Source organism: Netta rufina, assembly GCF_964035555.1.
Source record: "Netta rufina genome assembly, chromosome: 4".
NCBI lineage: Eukaryota > Metazoa > Chordata > Aves > Anseriformes > Anatidae > Netta > Netta rufina.
In genome coordinates this window covers 16259998-16281688 of record NC_140127.1, presented here as the reverse complement: position 1 = coordinate 16281688, position 21691 = coordinate 16259998, and the positions used below count along the sequence as shown (strand labels likewise).

At 41.9% G+C, this 21691-nt stretch overlaps 1 protein-coding gene across 2 annotated transcripts; it reads right to left on the bottom strand.

Annotated features, from left to right (window-relative positions):
* Window positions 1–1508: 1508 nt before the first annotated feature.
* MRPL1 (mitochondrial ribosomal protein L1) lies at window positions 1509–21526 on the bottom strand. Of its 2 annotated transcripts, XR_014618374.1 has the most exons (10): window positions 21468–21526; window positions 21234–21318; window positions 19887–20130; window positions 18067–18150; window positions 16796–16867; window positions 16458–16569; window positions 14942–15042; window positions 8148–8229; window positions 3857–5149; window positions 1509–1882 (listed from the first exon to the last, which is right to left on the bottom strand). XR_014618374.1 is itself a non-coding variant. In XM_084286313.1 (9 exons), exons 1-9 carry the CDS (start codon window positions 21499–21501, stop codon window positions 4986–4988), a joined length of 978 nt encoding a protein of 325 aa, XP_084142439.1. In that variant the 5' UTR covers window positions 21502–21526; the 3' UTR covers window positions 1509–4985. The 2 variants fall into 2 exon arrangements, 1 of the variants encoding a protein (XP_084142439.1); XM_084286313.1 differs by having other exon boundaries at window positions 1509–5149.
* Between the last annotated feature and the right edge of the window lie 165 nt (window positions 21527–21691).

The following is a 21691-nucleotide window of genomic DNA, read 5'->3' as shown; positions in this document are numbered from 1 at the left end:
CCTTCTGCACTGTCGTTACGGATTTCACTAATGACATTTCCTTCACCTTCTCATTTCCACGCATTGTGTGGTACAGATAAAGCCTGTCTCTGCGTTTAGAATGACCTTACTCATTGTGGGACATTTAACCAAGACTTCATCAGTGACACCACCCGGACAAGCACCGTGCTGAGCCCAGATTTTCCAAGTTTTGTTTGCTCCAAACGAAGCGCTCAGCCCGACTCCTTAGGCCAGCCTAACTCCCAGAGCAGGGGCAGCACGCAGCAGGACTTGGCAGCTCTGGGAAAATTAACAAGGGAGCCCGGACCTGACAAGTTCAATCAGGATGTGTACAAGGCTGATGTTACTTGACGTTTTGGAGGCAGCGCTCTGTTACAGTACAGCAGAATGGCAACTGTGGGACTAGTGCTAATGCCACCAGTGAGCAACCCAGGAAACCCCCAGCCAGTCTTTCTTGCATCAGTTTTGAACGCTGCATCTGCAACATCCCTATCCTGCTCTAGCGTTACCTCTGTGCCACAGTTTGCAGCAAAAGCTCTGTGAACTCAGTTTGACCTGCCCAGATTGAAGTTTTTTGGAGTGCAACTAATTTCCATACAAGTCCAGGTTTAGGCTGACAGCCTAAACCCTTCATTCCCCACAACTGCACACACGCTTCCATTGTAATTTCTTCCTTGTTTGGGCACATTTTTCTCTAAGTATCAACCGTGAATTTCAGTCCATTGCCTGCTTCCCCTTAGTTATACAGCAGTTTCATATGGGATAATTTTAAAAGCAATCATACATCATCTGCATTACAAAGTACACTGCAGCACTCCCTCCTTTTCACAAGGAGACAGCCCTGGGTTAATGGAGTTTTGCTTTTGATGGAAGATCTGTGCTCTATTTACCTACCGAAGGAGCATTAAGCATTCATTAACAGAAACGCTGGCAAAGGGCTGCCTCTTATCATACAGGACTTACAAGAGCTTAACGTTCAGGACAGATAACCAATTTATGTACTGCCATAACTAAATCAGAAACCACAAAAGCGTTACAAAACCACACCTGGCAAAAAGTACAGTCGTATTCATATCTAGATGCAAGCAACACCATCTTAGCTATGCTTACGTGACAATTAAACAGGTTTCCAAGGCACAGTGGCACAAAACCCACATGTACAGCAGTTCCCACTCTGCATGTTTTGGGACTAAGATTATTACAGGAGAACAATCCCATGTTGTCTTTCTCCTTTTCATCCCTCCTCTATCTCAATCAAGCATTTCAGGATAAAATCACAATATACCCATTTTGTATAATCCCATTGCAGTGTTATAAAGGCCAGGAACATTATCCCTACATCAATTAGTAACACAGCATACTCAAAACTGTAAGATTTTCAGCTGCAGTTGTTCAGGTACAGTTTGCTGAGTCCATTAGCCATTTTTTTCCTCACCTGACCTCTAGAGATTCAGATCTACAGTACTGCCAGTGTTCAAATTTTTAAAGTATGCATTTCTGCAGGAATATACAGTACTCCACATTTTTATTCTCTGAAAATACATTCGGCAGTCAGCCTGAGATACGTTCATCTGTGTATTTACACTTAAGCATCACTAAAAAAAAAAGAACACCCATCTTCTAAACAACAGGCCTGCAACAACGGATAGTAAAATCTGAAATAAGTCAAGAAAATTACAGGAGACCAAGAAACCTAGGCAAATAACATCATAAGCCTAACTTATCTGTATCAGCAGGTATCTTACCTTCATGTTCCATTACAGGCACAAACAGCACATAACGTTACAATATCTCACAGCATTACTCGTATATACAATTTGTTAGTGCTAAAGATGCTGTTTGCTTGCATGCACACATAAAATGTTCTCTGCAGAGTGGAACCCTGTAAAAAAATAATAATACTTTTTGCTAAGATTCAAAGTGTTAATCAATTCCTCGTGCACTATTCAAGTTGCACAGAAGCTTAAGAGACATCCTCAAACCAAGGCACACCTCTCATGGCTTGATCTTCTCTGTTCACACCTGTGTACAAACTCCAAAACAACAAAAAAAAACTTGCTGTGTAAGTGATGTACCTTTAGAGGATGCTGTACTTGAACTAATGAAGCTAGACATCATACAGGCAAGGAACTTGTGGAACATGATCATTTTTTTCATTAGAAGAAGTCATCTAAGTAAAGCTCGTCAAAAGCAATCAAGCCTTTTGTTGCAGAGTAAGTTGCTCCTCTGCTCTACGCTGGCATAAACCAGACTTGCCTGCACACAGCCAGTAATCAGCAGAGCCAGCTATTTAAGACACTCTGTATCTTAAATGTATTTTAAAATTAAACCTAAACTTCAATGCTAATGCTTTGGAATCTAATGCTTCAAAAAAAAAATAAATTCCCTTGATTATGTATCTTTCTATATCTTCCAAAAGCTGCCAATTCTATCTCAGCTGATCATGGATACAAACGTTTTTATAGGGTAACACCTCCCCCTGTAATACCTCTTTCCTTGATCTAGGTAGAATTGGACCAAATTTGATGTTTAGGTCAGTTAACTTCACTGAATATATCTGACACACTGTTTCTGCCAGTCACACCAACTCACTCCCACAAACATTGGTTGAAATTTCTTCTTTCCACAAGGCACAAGCACAGCCCATAGCCAAGACTGTTTATGCAGCTATTTATACAGCTATTCAGAAGTACTGACATTGCTATTTTGCAAATACTACATAGGAAGTCTACAGCGCAAAGCTTTCCTTTACCCGTAAGACAATTTTCTGATGAACCTGCATAAAGCACTCCACATATTTAAAGAAACAGCAGTGTGGCCTAGCAGCAAGCTGTCAGGCACCCTGACTGACAGCAGCCAAATGCTTCAGATGGAGGTGCAAGGATTTCTAAGCAGATATGGATAACCTCCTCAAACACAAAACAACACCTCATCTCCAATAAAAAGAATGATTTAAAGCCCCAAACACAGGCTACCCTTCCAGGTTTGGATAACCTCATCCCCTTTTATAGGGCCTATCCTTTCTGGAATCATCTTAATTTTTTTGATTCATTTCTACTAGCATATGTCTAGCAACGAAACAAAAATATCAGCAAGAAACTTTCCCTAACAATCCTACAGAGGGGAACAAGAATGCCACCTGCTGGAAACAACGTGCAGAAAGCTGAGATAAATTCTGCAGCAAGGTGGCAAACACCTGTTTTTTAGCCAGCCAGTTAAAAGACGCATGGATATTTTCTCTGGTCTCCAGTTAATATGTAAGAACTACGCTGGAAAAGAAAATAAAGTAGACAAAGTAACAGGTCATTGCCATATAAACTGAATTAAATTGAGCAGAATGACAGGATTACACTACAAGCACACTCATTACTACCTGTTGCAAAAAAAAACGGTTGGTGTTTTGTTTTTAATTGGTTTGACCCACACCAGCTAGCCCTCACGAACAAAAAGCTAACTGTGTAAAAAGTTGAAACATCGCCAAGTCAAGCCTCTGGTGTGTGTAAGAGCTCAAACCCCGACAAGAGCTTAATTCATTTGTCAAACTGTGCTATTCCTAAAAGAGACCTTCATTTCAACTAAGAAGCCTTTACCTTCAAGATTTTCCACCAAAGCTAAGTGGTATTCATAGCTACCAAGAGTCAAAGGAACAAGCTAAGCTAATACATAGCCAAAAGGGATCCCACAGCCTTTTTTTCTTCTCCCTGTACACTGGCAGAGGAGTTGGGGAGCCTATGCCCAATGAGCAAATCAATATTTTCTAAGCTAAATCTAGTGGTCCGTGCACTCTCAAGTTAACTAACCCAGCACAGGACCACGGCCCTATATATCCTAGGTACTCACTGCTGCTCTTACGTACGTGTTCTTCATTCCCAGCTGGTAACACATGAAATCCTCCTAAGGCATCAGCCAGTATTTTGAGGCAAAGTCTCAACACAAAGCATACCACAGGAGCCTTCTTCTTAGAGTCACCTGTATAGAAGCAAGACCTCCTGCTGCTTGTTGTGAAGACGCCTTTTGTCCCCCTTCAAAACACACCCACTTATCCCTTGTGGTTATTTGGAAGCCCATCAAAAGGAACCTCCATTGCCAAACAGAAAGGGATACTTAAATTTTTGTAGCTTCACTCAGGTCTCATCTCAAACTAGTTTACAATCAATTCTTTCCAGGGTAGTACAAACAAGCTACTAATTGGGCTCGCTGAGGAGCATACTATCAATTATGCATTGATGAAGTGGTATTAGAAAAAGAAGGTGCACAATCACTCCTCTCGCAGAAGATAACCCGTTCTTTCTGTAGAAAAAAAAATCAACTATTACAGTTTGTCACAAAGACAATCCCGCATTCAGAAGTAGTTTCAGAGTGCCAAGTGGAACAGAAATCCATACATCACACCTCTATGTATGTACATTAAATGAAAATGAAGTGGGATACCATAAGCATCATGCAGGTGTGGCTTCCACCAACTCAAAAGCGAACCCAACCTCTGATTTTGTAGAAAACAGGATGGTAAATTAAAATCTAGCTTTTCTCTTGGCAAGTCATACAGCAGCTTTCCAGAAATAACTGTGTTAGCTTCTCTATGTGAGCTTGGGTGTAACAGACAAAAGCATTGAACAATTTTGCAATTTCCACAGAGTAGAAAACCCAGCATTATAGATGTAACATGTGTTGGTCTTTCAGCTGTAACTATGTTAATTGGATGGCAATACCTCAAGCTTATAGTACTACATTTATTAGACTAAGAACGATTATGTGCGAAGAAAAAGAAAAAAAAAAACACACACAAATTAGGGAGCTTTCAGCTACCAAAAGAAGAAACTTAGTGTCTTCAGTTTTGACAACAGGCTCCTGTTTGTGACATAGTTTCCTGTTAACACAGAATTTAAAAATGAAACGTGTGTATTTATTTTTCCTTTTCACAGAATATGATTTGAAATCCACCATTTGCTTTCCAAGCCTGATCATCAGACCTACAAGGAAAGGCATCAGGTACTAACAGATTCTTGAACAGGTTTTTCTTCATCGTCTTCTTCCATCGTTTCTTCTTCTTTTTCTTCTACTTTCTCTACCTCTGGAAGAAGTCCATCAAGGTTCAAAAGCAAGCCTTCACTGGTTGAAGATCTAATAACCAACTTCCGCACAAAGGGACCTACAAAACAAAGGACACCACCAATTCAGTTACTTCAACAGTTTTGTCTCCAGGCTGACTTATCTTAGTACTGATCTAGATCGTGTCAGGTATATTGTGTCAGGTAACAGACCGATACAGGTAGACAAATCATTTCAGTGCAGACAGTTTAACATGCACCCTGCCAGACAGGGCTCAAAATGTACTTCACACGCTGGTGCTACAAAAAGGTAGTAACACGATGGCTACCTTATTCCTTCAGTACCTCGCCAGCAGTTGAGGTAATTATTATTCCAGGGCCTTGGAACATACAAATCAAGCTACACACACATACACACTCTCCTCTAAAGTATAGAAAAAAATATCAAGTCAATTTGGAATCTAGTCTGACTGGCAAATTACAGATGGGAAGTTCCTGACAACCTAACAGCTTTTCTTCCAGCAGTCAAACACACCAGTCTAGGATCCAGTTTTCTGAAGAGTGACTTGGGAAGCACATAAGCATAAGTGAAAAGCCTACTTTTTAAAGGTAGCAGGCATGCCATTCCACAAACAAAACCCTACCTAGATTCATTTTTATCTACCACAACGTGTAGCACCCATAGCTTCTGCATGGGATAAGAATGGTGCTCTGCTATCCCGTGCTCTCCAAGAAATTATTGGGGTATTACAAAGCAGTGGAAATAATAGCGAGCTCAAGGCAGAAAGTCCAAAACATGTTTCCTCCAGAGCAGCAGAGGGGGCAATGCAGGAAAGCTCTGTGAAGTGCAGTCTGATTATCTGTCAATCACACCTGCATTTTGGATTGAAGCTGCACAGGTTGCAAAGGTAAAGACGACAGCATGCATTTGAGGAAGGGGCTGCTGAGGTAGGCAGTGGTTTTCAAGTCCCCTTTGGATTTGGAAAGAAACTGAATAAAACCCAGATGGTGGAGGAAAAGGCTAAAATGTTGTGGTTATTTGTAACACACACACAGCTGATGAAGGTGACTAGGAAGCACTAGAGATGATACATGTCTGATAGCTAAAATAGAGCCCCTAGTAGAAAGAAAAAAAAGGCAAACCAATGCCATAGAGCAGGAAGAATACATTTCAAGCTGAAAAACCTAATAAGTCAAAAGACTGAAATAAAATAAATGATGATAGATACACTAACACAACACACTCTTCCCACACACAGCAAACAACATTCTCTTAGGTCAACTCCAATCATCCTTTCATCTTCATGATGTCAATGCCATCCCTACATAGCTTGAGTGTTCACAGTTCCTTATATATGCAATAATCACGACCTCTTTCTAACATATTAATCCTAGTAAAGATGACCACATGGGCACTGAGTTCATTTCCAACCCTCCCACTCCACCCCTGAGTGGTCAGGTCAGAACAACCACGTCAAAAAAAAAAAAAAAAGCTGCTGTAGGCTCCAAAACACATTACAATTGGCTTTCCCCTATTTGCAGCTTCACAAAAATTAACTAGGCACTTGTTGATCACACAAATATTCACACGTAATAGAGTGCACCAAAATAGCCCAAACAATCTTATTTCAGGATCCTACCAACAAATGCTGAAGGAGTCTTTTGACAAGAGGCACTACAGAAATAACCCAATTTCTTTGGGGAGGATTAATTAGAACTACATTATACTCTGAGAACATATGGCTGGTGGTATTTTTAGCCTTGCATTAGATCAAGTGACTTGCAGAGGAATGCCTTTTTAGTGATAACTGCATAGTTGCACGAAGATACGCTACTACGCATGGAAAACCTAAAACGAACAGAAATCTGGAATGAAGCAACTGACAGTTAGCAAGCCTACCTAGGTTCCCTTCCTGTAAAGATATGCTGAGGACCACACTTGCTTCCTACAAATGGCAAATATTTTTGACCAAGCAAGTAAGAACACACCACAGTAATCAAGCTTGATACCACCAAACGAACAGAAACGTTACTAAGTCCAGAATGGCTGACCCTAACTTAACCAAGTTGGTGTAGTCTACATATGAACCTCATCACTAAAAAAAAAAAAAAAAGCCTCCTGACTTTCTGCTTTTATTTAGTTTTATTTCTAGTCAACTAACCCCTTATACTTTTATTTGGGATGAAATGCTTCCAAATGCTTGTTTAGTTTGCTTTTCACAGTCCGTTCTGTCCGTACAGTCAGAGCATCAGTAGAAGAGACGCAATTTGATTCTTTTTGCAGACATTAAACCAATATTAATATAAAAATTGGTTGGTTAGATTACAGAAGGCTAGAACACAGAATTATGTTCTTAAATCACTGTTTCCACTCCAGTAATACAGATGACATCTGTTTTACATTTACTTCAATATGAAAAAGAACAGCTAGCGTATTAGCTGGTCAAATTCTTTACAAAGGAACAGTGAGCAGAACCCAGAGCAACAGCATGCCGAACTCCTGCTTTTGCTCCTTTGTAACCTCATCATTCAGTTAGGGAAGAAAAAGAAAAGATTAATAGTGTTGCACCAGGAACAGCAGAAATTTAAAAAACATCTTGGCAACAGAAAAAAAATGGTTGCATATATTCAAACGGATAGTTAGCATCAGACTAGATGTCAGCTAGATGAAGCACTGGCATTGTCTTAAGTAACTGCAGGTGGATTCTTGGTTTGGATTCTTTGTATTCAGCTTTAAGCGGGGTAAACCAATCCACCCGTATGCTGAAGACCCCCATGTCTCACAAGGATTCCAATGTATTGTTATAATCCATTTAAGCATCAACCTGCCAACTCAGTTTTGTACATCATCTCACTTCTTTCCTCACACAGACACTTCTGCAGTGCAATGAGAGTTCACGTCAAGAAGAGCAGACACTATTCATGCCCTTATGGGCTGTCAAGCTGTCAAGCCTTAATTCACTGAGTAGCCTAACAGCTCCCTCCTCCCGTCCCAAGTAGACAAAGCAACGAGGTCATTTAATGACACCCTGCTTAACAATCATTTCTTTATTTTGTTTCTAGAGCTTCAACTAATAGATTGGAAGAACAGCTACTTACCAGAACTTGATGGCTTGAATTTGCAGATATCCTCTAAAATTGTTTTTAGATTGGCAACTATCTGCTCAGAAGGCATATCCAGCTGAAAAAGGATAATACAGAATTAGCCACGGTGATACTTAAAGCCTTAGATTAATAAATCAGTACGTGCTGGATATGAACATATATTTGAATATGTCTTGTTTCTCTGTATCCCTGTTAAAAGAGTTACAAATCCCATTAACGGTCTTACCAAAATGACTCAGAAGTATACGGGGTTGTATTTTTATTGTTATTTTCCTTTTCTCTACTCATGACATTCAATTATTCCATTCCCATGACTGTGTATATATGTAGCTTCAAAGGTGTTTTTAAAAACAACCCACATACAAGTGCTTTTGCGAAATAGTACTGAAATTAAGTACTAAATATTGGCCGCCAGCATAAGAAGGATGTAGGGATCTGTTAGAACAGGTCCACAGGAGGGCCACAAAATTGATCAGAAGGCTTGAGCACCTCTCCTACAAGGAAGGACTGAGAGAGCTGGGGATATTCAGCCTGAAGAAGAGAAGGCTCCAGGGTAACCTCACTGCAGCTTTTCAATACTTAAAGGGGACTTAAAAAAAAGAGATGGAGAAGGACTTTTTGCTCAGGCAGATAGTAACAGGACAAGGGGGAATGGTGTTAAATTGAATGAAGGAGATTTAGATTAGATGTTAGGAGGAATTTCTTCACTCAGAGGGTTGTGAGGCACTGAACAGGTTGCCCAGAGAAGCTGTGGCTACCCCATCCCTGGAGGTTCAAGGCCAGGCTGGATGGGGCATCCACCGTAGACTGGTGGCTCCTGGTTCTGCCCGACGTGCTCACATAACAAAGTCCTTACACCCCACTTCAGGCACATAAGCAGTCCTTGCTGAACAGATCACAAATACTTGGGAGTAAACCAACACTGCTGCCAAAAAATGAGTATCTCCATCTTTCCTCATCTGTTAATCACCTTAAACCACAACTGCGACTCATCTCACCTGGAGTCTCTTCAACAATGAGCAACTCACGAGGAAGAGATGCACAAACCTGAACACCCTCAGGTCAAATCCAGGGCTGACTTCTCTCAGCTCCTGGAGAGCTTAGTGCACATTTCTCAGAGTTAATGTTCTGCTAGCGTTAACGCCCTGCTATGCCTTATTTAATCTCCCTGGTCTCACCCGTATCATCCAGACATCTTTATGAAGTCTTTTTCTAGAAGTTTCAGGAGTGGAATTAAGAAAAATGATCTTTTTTTTTTTTTTTTTTTTTAAAAAACAGAATTAGCTTTGTTTCAGTGGAGCGTACAGACATCGCTGGGTCCCGTCTTCTCCACTCCCTCTCAACGTAGCACAAGCAGGTTTTAACATTTCCCTTATCCATAAAGGTATGCATTACAATAGAAATCTTGTTATACTTCACTAGTCTCCTCCCAGATTTGGTCCATTAATTTCTTTTCACGCTCCTCTGGCAGACTTCTGATCCAAATGCCATTCTTCTGTTACACAGGCCAGTAAGCATTCATCTTTATTACGGTTAGGCTGACTGTGAAGTGCTTCATCTTTCATACATTAACAGCTGTAAAAATTTGTTTGCTAATGCTGAGCAGTTCGCTTCACTGACAGGCTCACCATGCTGTACAGAATTCAAAATAAAGGAACACTTGCAACAACTTCAACAATTACTGTAACTAATTAGAAGCTATATATAAAGGTTTGAACAGTGTTTGCTTCCAAATCTTGCACTAGGTTCAAGCCTCAAGCAAGGCTCCAATTCTGCAACTTGAGTGAGCTACTTAATATTCATCATCTGTCACCAAGCCTGCAAGAACACAAAACATAGAGAAGCAGCAAGCTGCTCTAAACAGTAAGTTACAATTTCTTCTAAGAACTGTAACACATTATGAGAGAAGACAAACATGTCAACATATGAAGACATCAGTTAATATCCCCTGTTTGATACTACAGGAAAATAGGGCAAAGTGAGTTACATTCCATCACGCAACGTGACACATCCCAAGAGATCGTGTACCACAATTTTCTTGAGATGCAGATGGCTCCATAATGAAGACAGGTAATGCCCAAAGGGTTTTAAGTATTTCAAAATAGCTTCCACATCACCAAAGTATCCCACAGTAACTCTTGGTGTGCGCACAGTCACTGTGTATCAGCACTTAGATATTTAGGTTAATTCTAGCCTTCCCCAGACTGACAGAATGCTCTGGACCAGATCTCCAGAGCTGCGCACACTGCTCTGCTCAGATCAATTCCAGTGGGACCTCAGCATCTAAGTCCTGAGCCACCCTGATGAATAACAATGCCTACAGAGGGAGCAACTGTAAATCTATTTCTAGTCCACTTGGTATAAATACAACCTAACCACAATGGAGCTTGAAAAGATGACAGTATGTGCTAAAACCAGAGCACAGAACTGAAGCATTACCTAACTTTATAGTTGAGGTCGCTTATCTCTAGAGCAGCACAAGGTGCTGTAAGGAGGTACAGGGAAGTTATTTGTTCTTTTTCTGGGGGAAGAAACAAGTTTCTGCAACAGGGCCTCTCCCTACCTCTGCTGCCTAGGCGGAAGTTAGTTATAAATATCCAGCACCATACAAGTTTAACCAAAAGAGATGATGTTTAAAGCTCCATTCATGAAGTCCCAAATCTTCCAATCTTCTAGAGGATCTTTAGAAGGCTGCAACTGAACACACAGAAGAGCCGCTCGGCTGTTTGGTGGATACATCTGCAATTGAAGAAACTAGAAGATGTCCCGCTCTCAAAATACTAGCTTCAGGCTCCAGCTGAGGGCTTCCCACCTGCAGTCACGAGGACTTGGGCTCCCACAGTGAAGGTTGCAATCAGCCAGAAATGCAGAGTTTTGGCACCTCCACTCAGAACTCAGGGTCCAGCCTTTCTGAAGACTTATGGGGCAATACAGTCATTAAAAACTAGCCGTTTCAAAAGGGAACTGGAATTTTTATGGCTTTATCTCACGGAATGTCAGAGACCTGTGCTGCCCAGCAGCCATTCAGCCAGCAAGCTAAATCAGGTCTCAAGGCACTTAAACTGGCCTTACAGTTGTGGCATCTGACATGGGAGAAATCTACTCCAAGACCCCTACTACAGCTCTTATAAGACAATCTAACATGACCAGAAAACCCACAGACCCCCAGCACTTCACGGTTTAGTTCCATCAACTGCAGGATCTGGAGTTCCAACTACCAACGATACTTTTTTTTGTTTCAGTCAAATGTGAAACAAGTTCATGAAGAGAGACGTGAGTTCACAGCTCTGTTTTCTGAGCAAGTACATTCTGTCTCCTGGTGCTAATAAGAGAGGAACAGAGCCCTGTTTTACCTTTTAGCTTATAGCAATAGTGAGGCATTTCTGGAGCACAGTAAGCTGCCAAGCAATTAACAACGGTACTGTAACCAGCATCCCGTAACAATATGTAACCTCTGCATGTCTCTGCATTATTCAAGTAAAACCAGATATCCTCTTAATTTCAAGAGAAACACTTGACTCGGCTGAACTCCAAGAACTTGTCCTCAGATGCCTCTATATAAAATGTGAACTAAATCTCTTTCGAGCAGGTTTAGAGCAACTCCTAACAATTTTTACTTTGCACTGCACCAGCATAATAAAACGACTCCATTTTGCCATAATTCAGGGAAGTCAAATGCCTCTCATGACAGCAAAGGCGGGAACTGGAACATCTCTGCTTTCAGGAACAAAAAATAAAAGCTCCCAAAGCAAGAGCTAAGTGCTGACAAATGTGGCAGATGAACATTTCCACAGAATTGGAGAAAACATTTGGAGGACAAACAGTATCAGTTAAAGAGCACTGACCCATTTTGTGTTGCCTTGCTTTCACTGGCTTCAGCTCAGTTATGAACCTTCCCAAGAAAAAAAAAAAAAAAAACAAACACTTCTCTGTAAGAGCCTGGGGACCCTGCAGATATCCTTTTCTCATCCTGGCACTGAAGCTGGCTGCACTTCTGAGATACTAGCAGTGTACAGGAAAGACAAATGCAGGCACAGAATACCCCTTACTGAGGCTGTGCCCTTGGTCCTCGCTGTTGTAAAGTGCTGTTTCCAGTTCGAGTTTACTTCGCTATGTTTTTTGCCATCCTCAGTCCCTGTTTTGTTCCAAATTCAAGCCTTTTGCCACATAGGATTACTAGGAAGACATTACTTCGGTGCAGCACATACCATCAAGAGCTCCACAAGACCTTCAGCTCTATTATTGTAAGGCCCCATGTCCCTCACAGCCTGCAAGGACACTTCTGGCCCTCCTGACACTGACAGACAAGGGAGGTAGGTGCTACTGCCAGTGCAAATTGCCATTTCCAGCCTTAACTCATGTTTTCCACTCCCCAAGTTTGAGAGGCCTCTGGTTAGGTACACCTCTCTCCACACTTCTAACCCTCTAAAGGAAATGGTGCTCCTGTGCATGTCCCTTCCCAAAATGTATACCCTTCCAAACAAACTCTTAAGTCCCAACTCAAAATAACCTTCCTGCATTTCACAAGAGAGCCAATTCCCAGGCAGCTCCCTGCACATACACAAAAACAAACCAAAAACTCCTTCCTGGTGTCACCTTTACATTTTCTAAAGACAACACCTCCAACGTGGGAGAAAGAATACTTCATAGCAGTCAACAGCAGCCTATCCCAATTCAAAAGCTATGTCAAACCCTCAACAGAAATGACTTCAAGCTGCCCTCTTCAGATAGCATGGTTCTGAAGTAGACACCCCAAGTGCCTCAGTTTTCTCTCTCCTGCTCTAAGCTCTGTGCCTTAAAAGCAGACTTGATGTTCTTGGTTTCACAACTTCAGATCTACTAATTAGACTTAACTATTGCCAACTCCCGGGCTTTTCAAAGACATCTCAATTACTCACTACATAAGAAAACACCACTGAGGCTGCTGACTTATGTGGGAGGGCGGCGTTACTTCAAGCTATGGGCCATGACTGAGCTAACAGGCAACATGAGACAGCAAGCAGCACTAAAGAGAAAAGCTCTCTGAGAAACACCGGCTTGGCAGAGTCCCAGAAACATCCACGCCACTGCCTGGAACACAGCAATAGATCTTTACGCTTCTGTGTAATTCACAAATGATTATTTTCTCACTGACAAGGTTTAAATTTAAAGAGCTCTTGATTTAGTGGTGAGCAGACACGCATAACCACTCCAGGCTTCCACCGCCTCCCAGAGCCTTGCCCGTGCCAGACTTCCTCCCGGCGGCGCTGCACAACCAGCAGCACAACTAGGTCAGGCGCAGGAGAGCAGCTTCTGAGGGTGGAGACCTTTTACACGAGCCGTAACCACAGTCATCCTCCGGCGTCCAACTCCCCAAACACGTCACGTCCACTGCGGTGGAGTCACCTCTGCCACAGAGCTGATGTTACCTTACCACAGCTCAACTGCACACAAGCAAACCCCCAGCACGCTATTTCCGATCCAAGATTAAGAGCTCATTCACAAGAACCTGCTATTTACTAATTATAATTAAAAAAAGGTGACATCTCTGGCTGCACCATAGCTTCAGAAGTGCTTAAGGAAATGCAGAGCCTGAGCCGCCCAGACAAAGAACCTAAGGTGCCCTGTAACAGCAGCAGCTCATGGCAGTAACAGGACGTGGTTTAAGTCTCAAAAACTCTAACCACAGCAGTAAAGAGCTATACCAAGCACAACCAACTGCAATTGCATGGAATGCTGTCAAACTATCCAAGCTTTGATTGTTGTTATTAAAAAAAAATTTTTTTTTTAATTAAGTGTGAAAAAAACTTTAAAAGATATTTAATTTGCAGGTATTTTAAAGGCTGATCAAGAGGATTAAAATTAAAGTAGTCCAAAGCAAAAAAATAAAGCTATAGAACACACACAAAACACTTGAAAATATTTTTTTTTCTTTCTCCATTTTATCTACGGATTTGAAGTGTTTTATATAGTCACATCAGACTTAGAGACAGCTAAAGATACCTCCTGTCTCTATGAGAATCTTATACATAACATATTTTAGGAAAATAGTCCCAAATACCTCAGTTTTGAGATATTGTACAGAAGAACAAGTCCTTTAAATTCATATGCACAACTCACAGGAGCTAGCCAAAATCAACAAACTTGCTTATCTAATATCACCAGACAGAACTGCAGAGAACAGAAGTCCTGTGAACTTCCTTTCTGTACCAGTATCAGTTAAAGTTAAAAACGGGTAGGATTACAAATAGACAAAACGGAATGGAAGTAAAACAATTTGGAAGAGGGGAAAAAAAAAAAAAAAAAAAAGGAAAAAAGCTCAAGAGCCTATAACAAGAGATAAGATACATCCCTTCAATAACCCAGTTTCTTATGACAGTAGTCAAAGCTCAGATTAATTTTATATTTCAGGTGTGATGCAAACAGTTGATTTGTTTCCTCCCCTGAACCAGAACTAAAAGTTCTTAAAATCAAACCACAACTAAAAATTCCCTAAATTAAACCAGCCTTCAATTATTAGGTTCACGTGAATACAGCTTGATCCAGAGATCCCACTCTTGGCATCCTTAACTTCTCAGCATTATATATATCTTGCTCTCTTCCATCACCAGCTTCCATCACCATACTTCAGTGACACACAAGGCTCACATCAGCTGAGCACGTTGCGCAATAAACAGTAACGTTCTTTTTAGTCAGTGAAACAACACTTAAAATCTTGAAAATGCACAGGTCAAAAACCTTTCTTACCTGTTTTAATACTAATTTCAACTCTGCTCAGTAGAGAACACTTAAGAACTCTCCATACTTACTCTTGCTATTCTTGTCTTGATTATGCGCTCGTCTTCTACCGTGTACTCTAGACCTTCTCTAAAGAGTTGCAGCATTTTGGGGATATCGTGGCCCAGGGAATCTAAGTAAAAAAAAAAAATCCGGTTAATGTTTATGAGCAGGGCATAATATACTACTAGAAAAGGGAAAATTCAATGTTTCAGCTAAAGCAGTTAAACTCCAAACAAAAATGTAGTTTCATGAACTGCATCCTCACACATCTCCTATGAAAATCTCTCTCCGTATTCCTTCCTTCCTCATTAATCAGCAGACATTAATAGGTGATAGAGTAAAAAAATAAAAAATAAAAATAAGGAAGATTTCACTCCAAATAAAGAACCTGTGAAGAGTGTACATAAGCAGACATTATTACCTAATTCCTAATATAATTAGTTTGGAAGAATAGAACCTACTGAGTTAAATTTAGAATAAGCCCCAAGCGTCTACCTTGAAAACAAACACTCCGCAACTGTGCAATACCAAAATTACACACTACCTGAAACATCCTGGCCCAGTCCAGCCATTGAACAAGTCAAGACAGCTGTTTTGTTATCTCAGCTGCAGCTCATTTGACAGATTTACAGCACCACTCAGTTGCTTCAACTACAAGTATTATTTCTCCCACATGCCTTTGAGTGGCTCCAAGAGAAAGCAGCCACCAGTAACCTACAAACCAAGCAAGTCTGTAATGGCATAATATAGCTTTTGTTTGTCCTCAGAACATCTGGAGTATCCTGTTGCAATGCTTTGGACAGGTTTATATGTTTGCCTCAAACATTTAGGAGGCTAAAAACACTGCCTGCAGCCTGTAAAAACATTGTTAGGGCAACAGGGAAAGGGAATTTGGTTCAAGATTTCGCATTTCATGCAACTGACACAGCTCATGTGAATAACTTTTTTCCTGTGCTAGGAAGACCCCCGAAATACAGCAAAAATAAATCAAGTCAGCAAGGCAGACAAAATATTCAGAGACATTTGATGCCGTGAGAACCTGATCTGAATAGGAAGTTCCTTGAGCATAATGAAAAGGGAGCGACCACACAGAGAAGTTAACAGGTTATACTAACAAGAAGCATAAATATTGTTATTAAGAAGCACAGACGAGTACATAGAGCAGTCATGTGGCTGGGATCCAAACAATTGCACAACAGTCAGACAGCGCAACTATCAGTGAACATTTTTTCCCCAGAGTTGTTTCTATTTTCCTACATAACTTCACTACATGAAGTTTGCAGTACAATTACAGTTGATTAGATATTAACTAGTTGACAAACTTACCTTGACTGTAATCCCAACATTTTTGTTGTAGGGGAAAGGCACAGTACTAGGTTCCTAAAACAACTTTCACATATAACAAAAGGAGTGGCTCAGTCATATGCAGTCAAATACTCAGTGTAATTATACGTCCTCATAAAAAAAAAAAAAAAAAAAAATCACCTCAAGAGTTAATCTTGTTCCAGTACTTAGATCTATTAAAAAAATAAAAATGCTTCTTACTTCTTTTTGTGCTGGGGTATTTTCGTCTTAGCTTGTTTCTTAACGGTATTAGTTTAGGCATTATTGCAGGAACAGCTACATAGGAGTCCACTTGGATTTCATCTTCCAAAATCTGCAATAAAATAAAATATATTTAGGAACACAATAAATTAACCAAGTACACAACTTCTATGTACAAAAACATCAGAGCACAGAAGCCAGTATCTTACTCTTTATATTGGCTGCTAACCTCAAGCTAGAGCTGGCTGGACATGAAGTTCCTTGTTCCCTCCCCACTTGGTCGCTGTTACAAGCTACAATGTTTAATTTAGATAATTCTTAAAAAAATAAATAAATACCCATTTGATTAATTCAACTCCTCCTACAACAGCAGCGCCATTCTCTCGAGCTATTTCAGCTTCTTGCTCATTCTGTTGAGAGAAAAAGAATTTGTTAGCATGTGTACTACCAAGTAGTCTATATCAACAGCACTGGATAGATTCTTTATCTTGACAACGCAATGTAAGAACAGACTATATACTACTTAAGAAAGGAAGAATGATTTAAGACAAACCAAAGATGAAAAAAATATATCTGACACTGGCGATTTAGTATTGTTCACTTCCAGTCTTAATATAAAGCAATATTCAAGCGTTCAATTTGTTTCTGGAGAAAAAAAAAGAAAAGAAAAAATCATCCCTTTGGGGAACTGCTCTGTTACAAGCCCTTTCTCTCTGATTGTCAGCCTATGGAAGCTTCAACCAAGCATCCACTAGGTGGAGTCAACATGTGCTGTTACTCAAAGCTAAAAGAAAAGCATGAAGCATGTTTCTTAAAACCACCATAAAACACGGCTATTTACTTCTGCAAGTGCTAGTAAACTTTTGCTTCAAATAGCATTTAGAAGTTAACTTTGTTTTTCTCGTTTTCAAAGGTTCATCAACTAAAGCCAGGGCACTTCTCTAGAGTCATCTCATAGAGGTTATTTTGTTAGAAAGATTAACAGGCAAAGGACAGCAGCAAAGAGGCTGAACTAGCCTCACACAGATGCTACAGAGGCTCTCCACACCATTTCACGTCAGTGATCTCCTAGCATGGCAGATGAAAGGTTTGGGGGTGAGGTGGGGTAGGGTTGCTGCATTATTTAGATTGGTTGTCTGTGTTTTGTATTAGAGAAGTTACTGAACACCACCACTACTCAATGGCAAGCCGTTACAGCATAAGCCACTGTGAGTAACTCACAATTTGCACTGCCTACTAAGGCTTCAGACAGCAAGGTTAGGCACGACTGCTAAACCAAACCGTCCACCTTTATTACAGGATAATCCAAGTTTTTACTCTGCAAACAGACTTTAATCATTTCTCTCCCTCAGTCACACCTATTCAGATGTTCACTCCCTGAGTGCATTGCTAGAATTAATTACGTGTATGTAGACAAATCAACATGAAGGAAACTCAAGGTGCTTGTTAACACATTAAGGCACTGCTGAAGATGAATCCCCAACAGGCTTGAGAATCCATTTAGAAAGCCTTCCCAACACAAGGTACAACGCATACAACACAACTAGGTCCCATGCAAGAGCACGCTAGGCTCGTAACACACATAACTAAGTAACTCGTGCTTACCCACCTCTGTGAAAACCAGGACCTTATTCACTTCATCTGTAAAGCGATACGGAAGAAGAACAGTGCTTGCAAACGGATCTACTTTTTTCTAAAAATAAAGGAAAAGATTGAAACAAAAAAGAAATCACGACTTCAGCGCAAGTTATACTAAATAATTTTGCACCCACACAAATGCACGGATGCAAGCATCTCTGACTAAAACTTTTTTACCCACAATATACTTGCACATAATAATCACAATAAACCAGCACAATGCACAGGGTTAATCCAGTATTAATCATGGACATAAAAATCCATGATTTATGTACGCTGATACTCGCCCAAGAGAAAGGGGCTGGGGTCAGTGACTCCCACACGTGGAACTGCTGCCGTGCTCAGGTGCTGTCAGTAACACAGCAGGGTTCTGCAGTCACAGCTCATTTAAATTAAGTTTCTGAGGAGGTAGTGACCAGTGCATAGCATCAGCAAGAAACGTGTCTCTCACCAAGGCTTAAGAATGCCTCAATGCTACTGGAAGCAGGAACAAGAGGTCTGTGTAAGCATAAACTTACCTAGCTCTAAGTGACCCTGGTATACCAGAGGGATATTTAGTTACATGCACAAAGAAATAAACTTTAAAGAGACCAAACTATTTTCTAGCTCTGAGGGAAGGAGAAAGTTTCAGGGAAAATCTAAACTGGGCTAGGTGCCTTTGAACTGACAAAAGGGAAGACTGGCAATAAGAGCTAAAAAACTCCACCAAGACAACACTCAGGCCAGACTCCTAACAACCTCCTCTGAAGCTGAGAGTGTGTGAAATGTCACCTAGGAAAAATTTGTTCATACTTTTTTCTCATTTCTTAACCAGCGTCCTCTGAAGAGCTGCAAGGACACCATCCACTTCCAGTGTCATGAAAAGTGCTCACATTGACATTTCCACTTAACATGAACTTGTCATTAATCCAAGCCAGAAAAAAACAAATAGCTGCAAGAAACTCCTCCAGAAATGACGGTCTCAGCAGCCTAACAGGAATCCTGGCTCTCTTGCGCTTCATCAAGGTAACAGAGCAAGTCCTTCTGCTCTGGATTCAAGTCCAGTCTGTTAAACTGACTAGAAACTGGTACCAACTGTGGTCAAGGGAAGTGAAACTACCTCCCATTAATTGCTGAGGATACCAGCAGCTCTTTGACATGCAGCAATGTAATAGGGCTTATGTGTGAACCCCAAAGATCCCACGGAAATAAATGATGAAATAAGGTTCTTCAAAACAACAACAAAAAAAGGCTTCCCTTTCACTGCCTCTTGGTAAAGAAGAGCTGTGTATGCGTAAGTGCCTTCACTCCAACAGTACCCACAAAAAACACCATAAACAAACAATACCCTACTTTTAAGGTGCACGACTGAAAAACAAAAATAAAAACACGGCAGGGGACAGAGATGGGAAGAAGCTAATCTACACTTCTCCCTATAACAATGAATCCAGAACAAAATACAAGCATGATTTTGGTAACACACCTTCAATTGGAAAGCCTAAACAAATGTGAAGTTCAGTTTGATCTGTTCTGCCTGGACCTGATTTTCAGCCACGTAATAGCCCATCTTTGAAATTCTTGAAGGTGCCTACCTTGACCCCAAGAATTTGAGCCATACTTAATAAGCACACACGCAATAAAGGCATAAAGCCACCTGCAAAAGCAGACTGTACTCTGACAGTAAACAGAGCAGTTGGAAGAAGCAGCTGAGAAGGCCAACAGAACCATCTACTCTACATTTAAAACACAGCCTTCCCACGTTGAAAAAAAAAAAAAAAAATCAAAACACCTCCTTATCCTTTTCAAACTTACCTTCTTCTGCAGCACCGTATCTAGAAACACATTAATATACACATACTGTTTGGGGTGCGTGAAGTCTAGTTCCTGAAATTTCTTTAGCATACCAACAGCCTCTTCTACATTATAGGATGGCCGCTTGTAAAGCCACGTCAGGTACACGTCATCCACTGGCTTGCTCATCAGAGGCCGCCTGATAATTCCTTTTTTCTTTTTTGCTTCTTCCTGCTTGGCCTTTTGTGAACCTTTTTTTGCATTTCTGAGACAAGAAGAAAACAAACACCATTGTTAGATCATCAGCAGAAGAGTCTGGCACTTGCTTCAAGAAAAAGAAGTAAACACTATCATATGTCAGTTAATTAACGAGTAGTTACTAAGGTAGGCTCTACACCTAAGAGCAAGTAAGTCCTTAAATTCACTCCAATCACTTGTCTCAAATGGCGAAGACAAATCAAGCTTCAAGTGGAGTTAACAAACACAAGCCCCAGTCTTTAACTCTGCTATTTTGAAAGGCTTTCAAAACGAGCGGAAAAAATAGAGGTAGAAAAGGATACTCCATTCCTCTATTAAAATGAAGGTTAAAATTGAAAAAGTTAACTATATGCCAACGCTCCTGGTGTACAGCATGCTCCGCTCTTCTGTGCGCAGAACCCATTTTTCTTCTCCCACTTACGCAGCGGTATCAGATTTTAAGAAACATCAAAGCAAGGTAGGTGTCTAGCTGAGGTCACTTGGTTTGTTCACTTGGGTTCCACACAAGGGGCAGGCGCTGAGCTCTGCTCTCTGGGGACAGCGACAGGACCCGAGGGAACGGCATGGAGCTGGGACAGGGGAGGGTCAGGCTGGGGGTTAGGGAAAGGGTCTGCACCCAGAGGGGGGCCGGGCACTGGGACAGGCTGCCCAGGGCAGTGGTCACAGCACTGAGCCTGCTGGAATTTGAGAAGTGTTTGGACAATGCTCTCAGACATCTGGTCTGATTTTTGGGTGGTCCTCTGCAGAGCCAGCATTTGGGCTCTATGATCACTGCGCATCCCTGCCAGCTCACGATACTCTGTGCTTCTGTGATTTTATGATAACGTGAGGCAAGAAGGGGAACGGTCTGAACCCAATTCCATAAGCTCAGCAGCTTCCACACCAACACGACTCCTCCAGCTGTCACCCATCCATCCTTTTCCCGACCACCCACCAAACCCCACCGCGTTTCCTCCCACAACCGCTGCACTTCTCACCTGAACCACCACCAAAAACCCTCCCTGCGGGCCCAGCCTCGACCTCCCCTCCCCGCGCTGCTTCCCTGGGACCCCCTCGCTGTTTAAGCCCCTGAGAGCAGCTGGGGGCGAGGCCAACACCTCAGGCACTCACTTGGCGGCCGCGGCGTAGCAGCAGGCGGGCTGCGGGGGGCGAGGCGAGACGGCGGCCAAAGCCCATCGGCAGTGCGGAGCCAGAACTGAGGGGAAAAAACACAAACAGCGCCTCAGCCGGCCGCCAGACCGCTTCCTCAGGCTCCCTTCATCCCCATCGGGATGAGGGCGAGGAGCACAGCGGCCGGCTGCACACACACGAGCCCCTGGAGCCGCCCCCCCCCCCCCCCTTCACCTCTCCACACGCAGCGGCCGCCGGCGGCCGCCATCTTGCGCGCCCGCCCCGCCGAGCCCTTGGCGGCGCCCCCGCCCCGCCGTCCCCCCCGCGCCGCTGCCGGCGCCCGGCGTTCCCCCTGCTCAAAGGTTCCTCCCCCCCCCCCCCCCGCTTCGCTCTTTCCCTTAAAGCCGGGGAAAACGGAGCTGTTCCCGCTTGGTCTAAAGGCAGAGCAGCAAAAAACG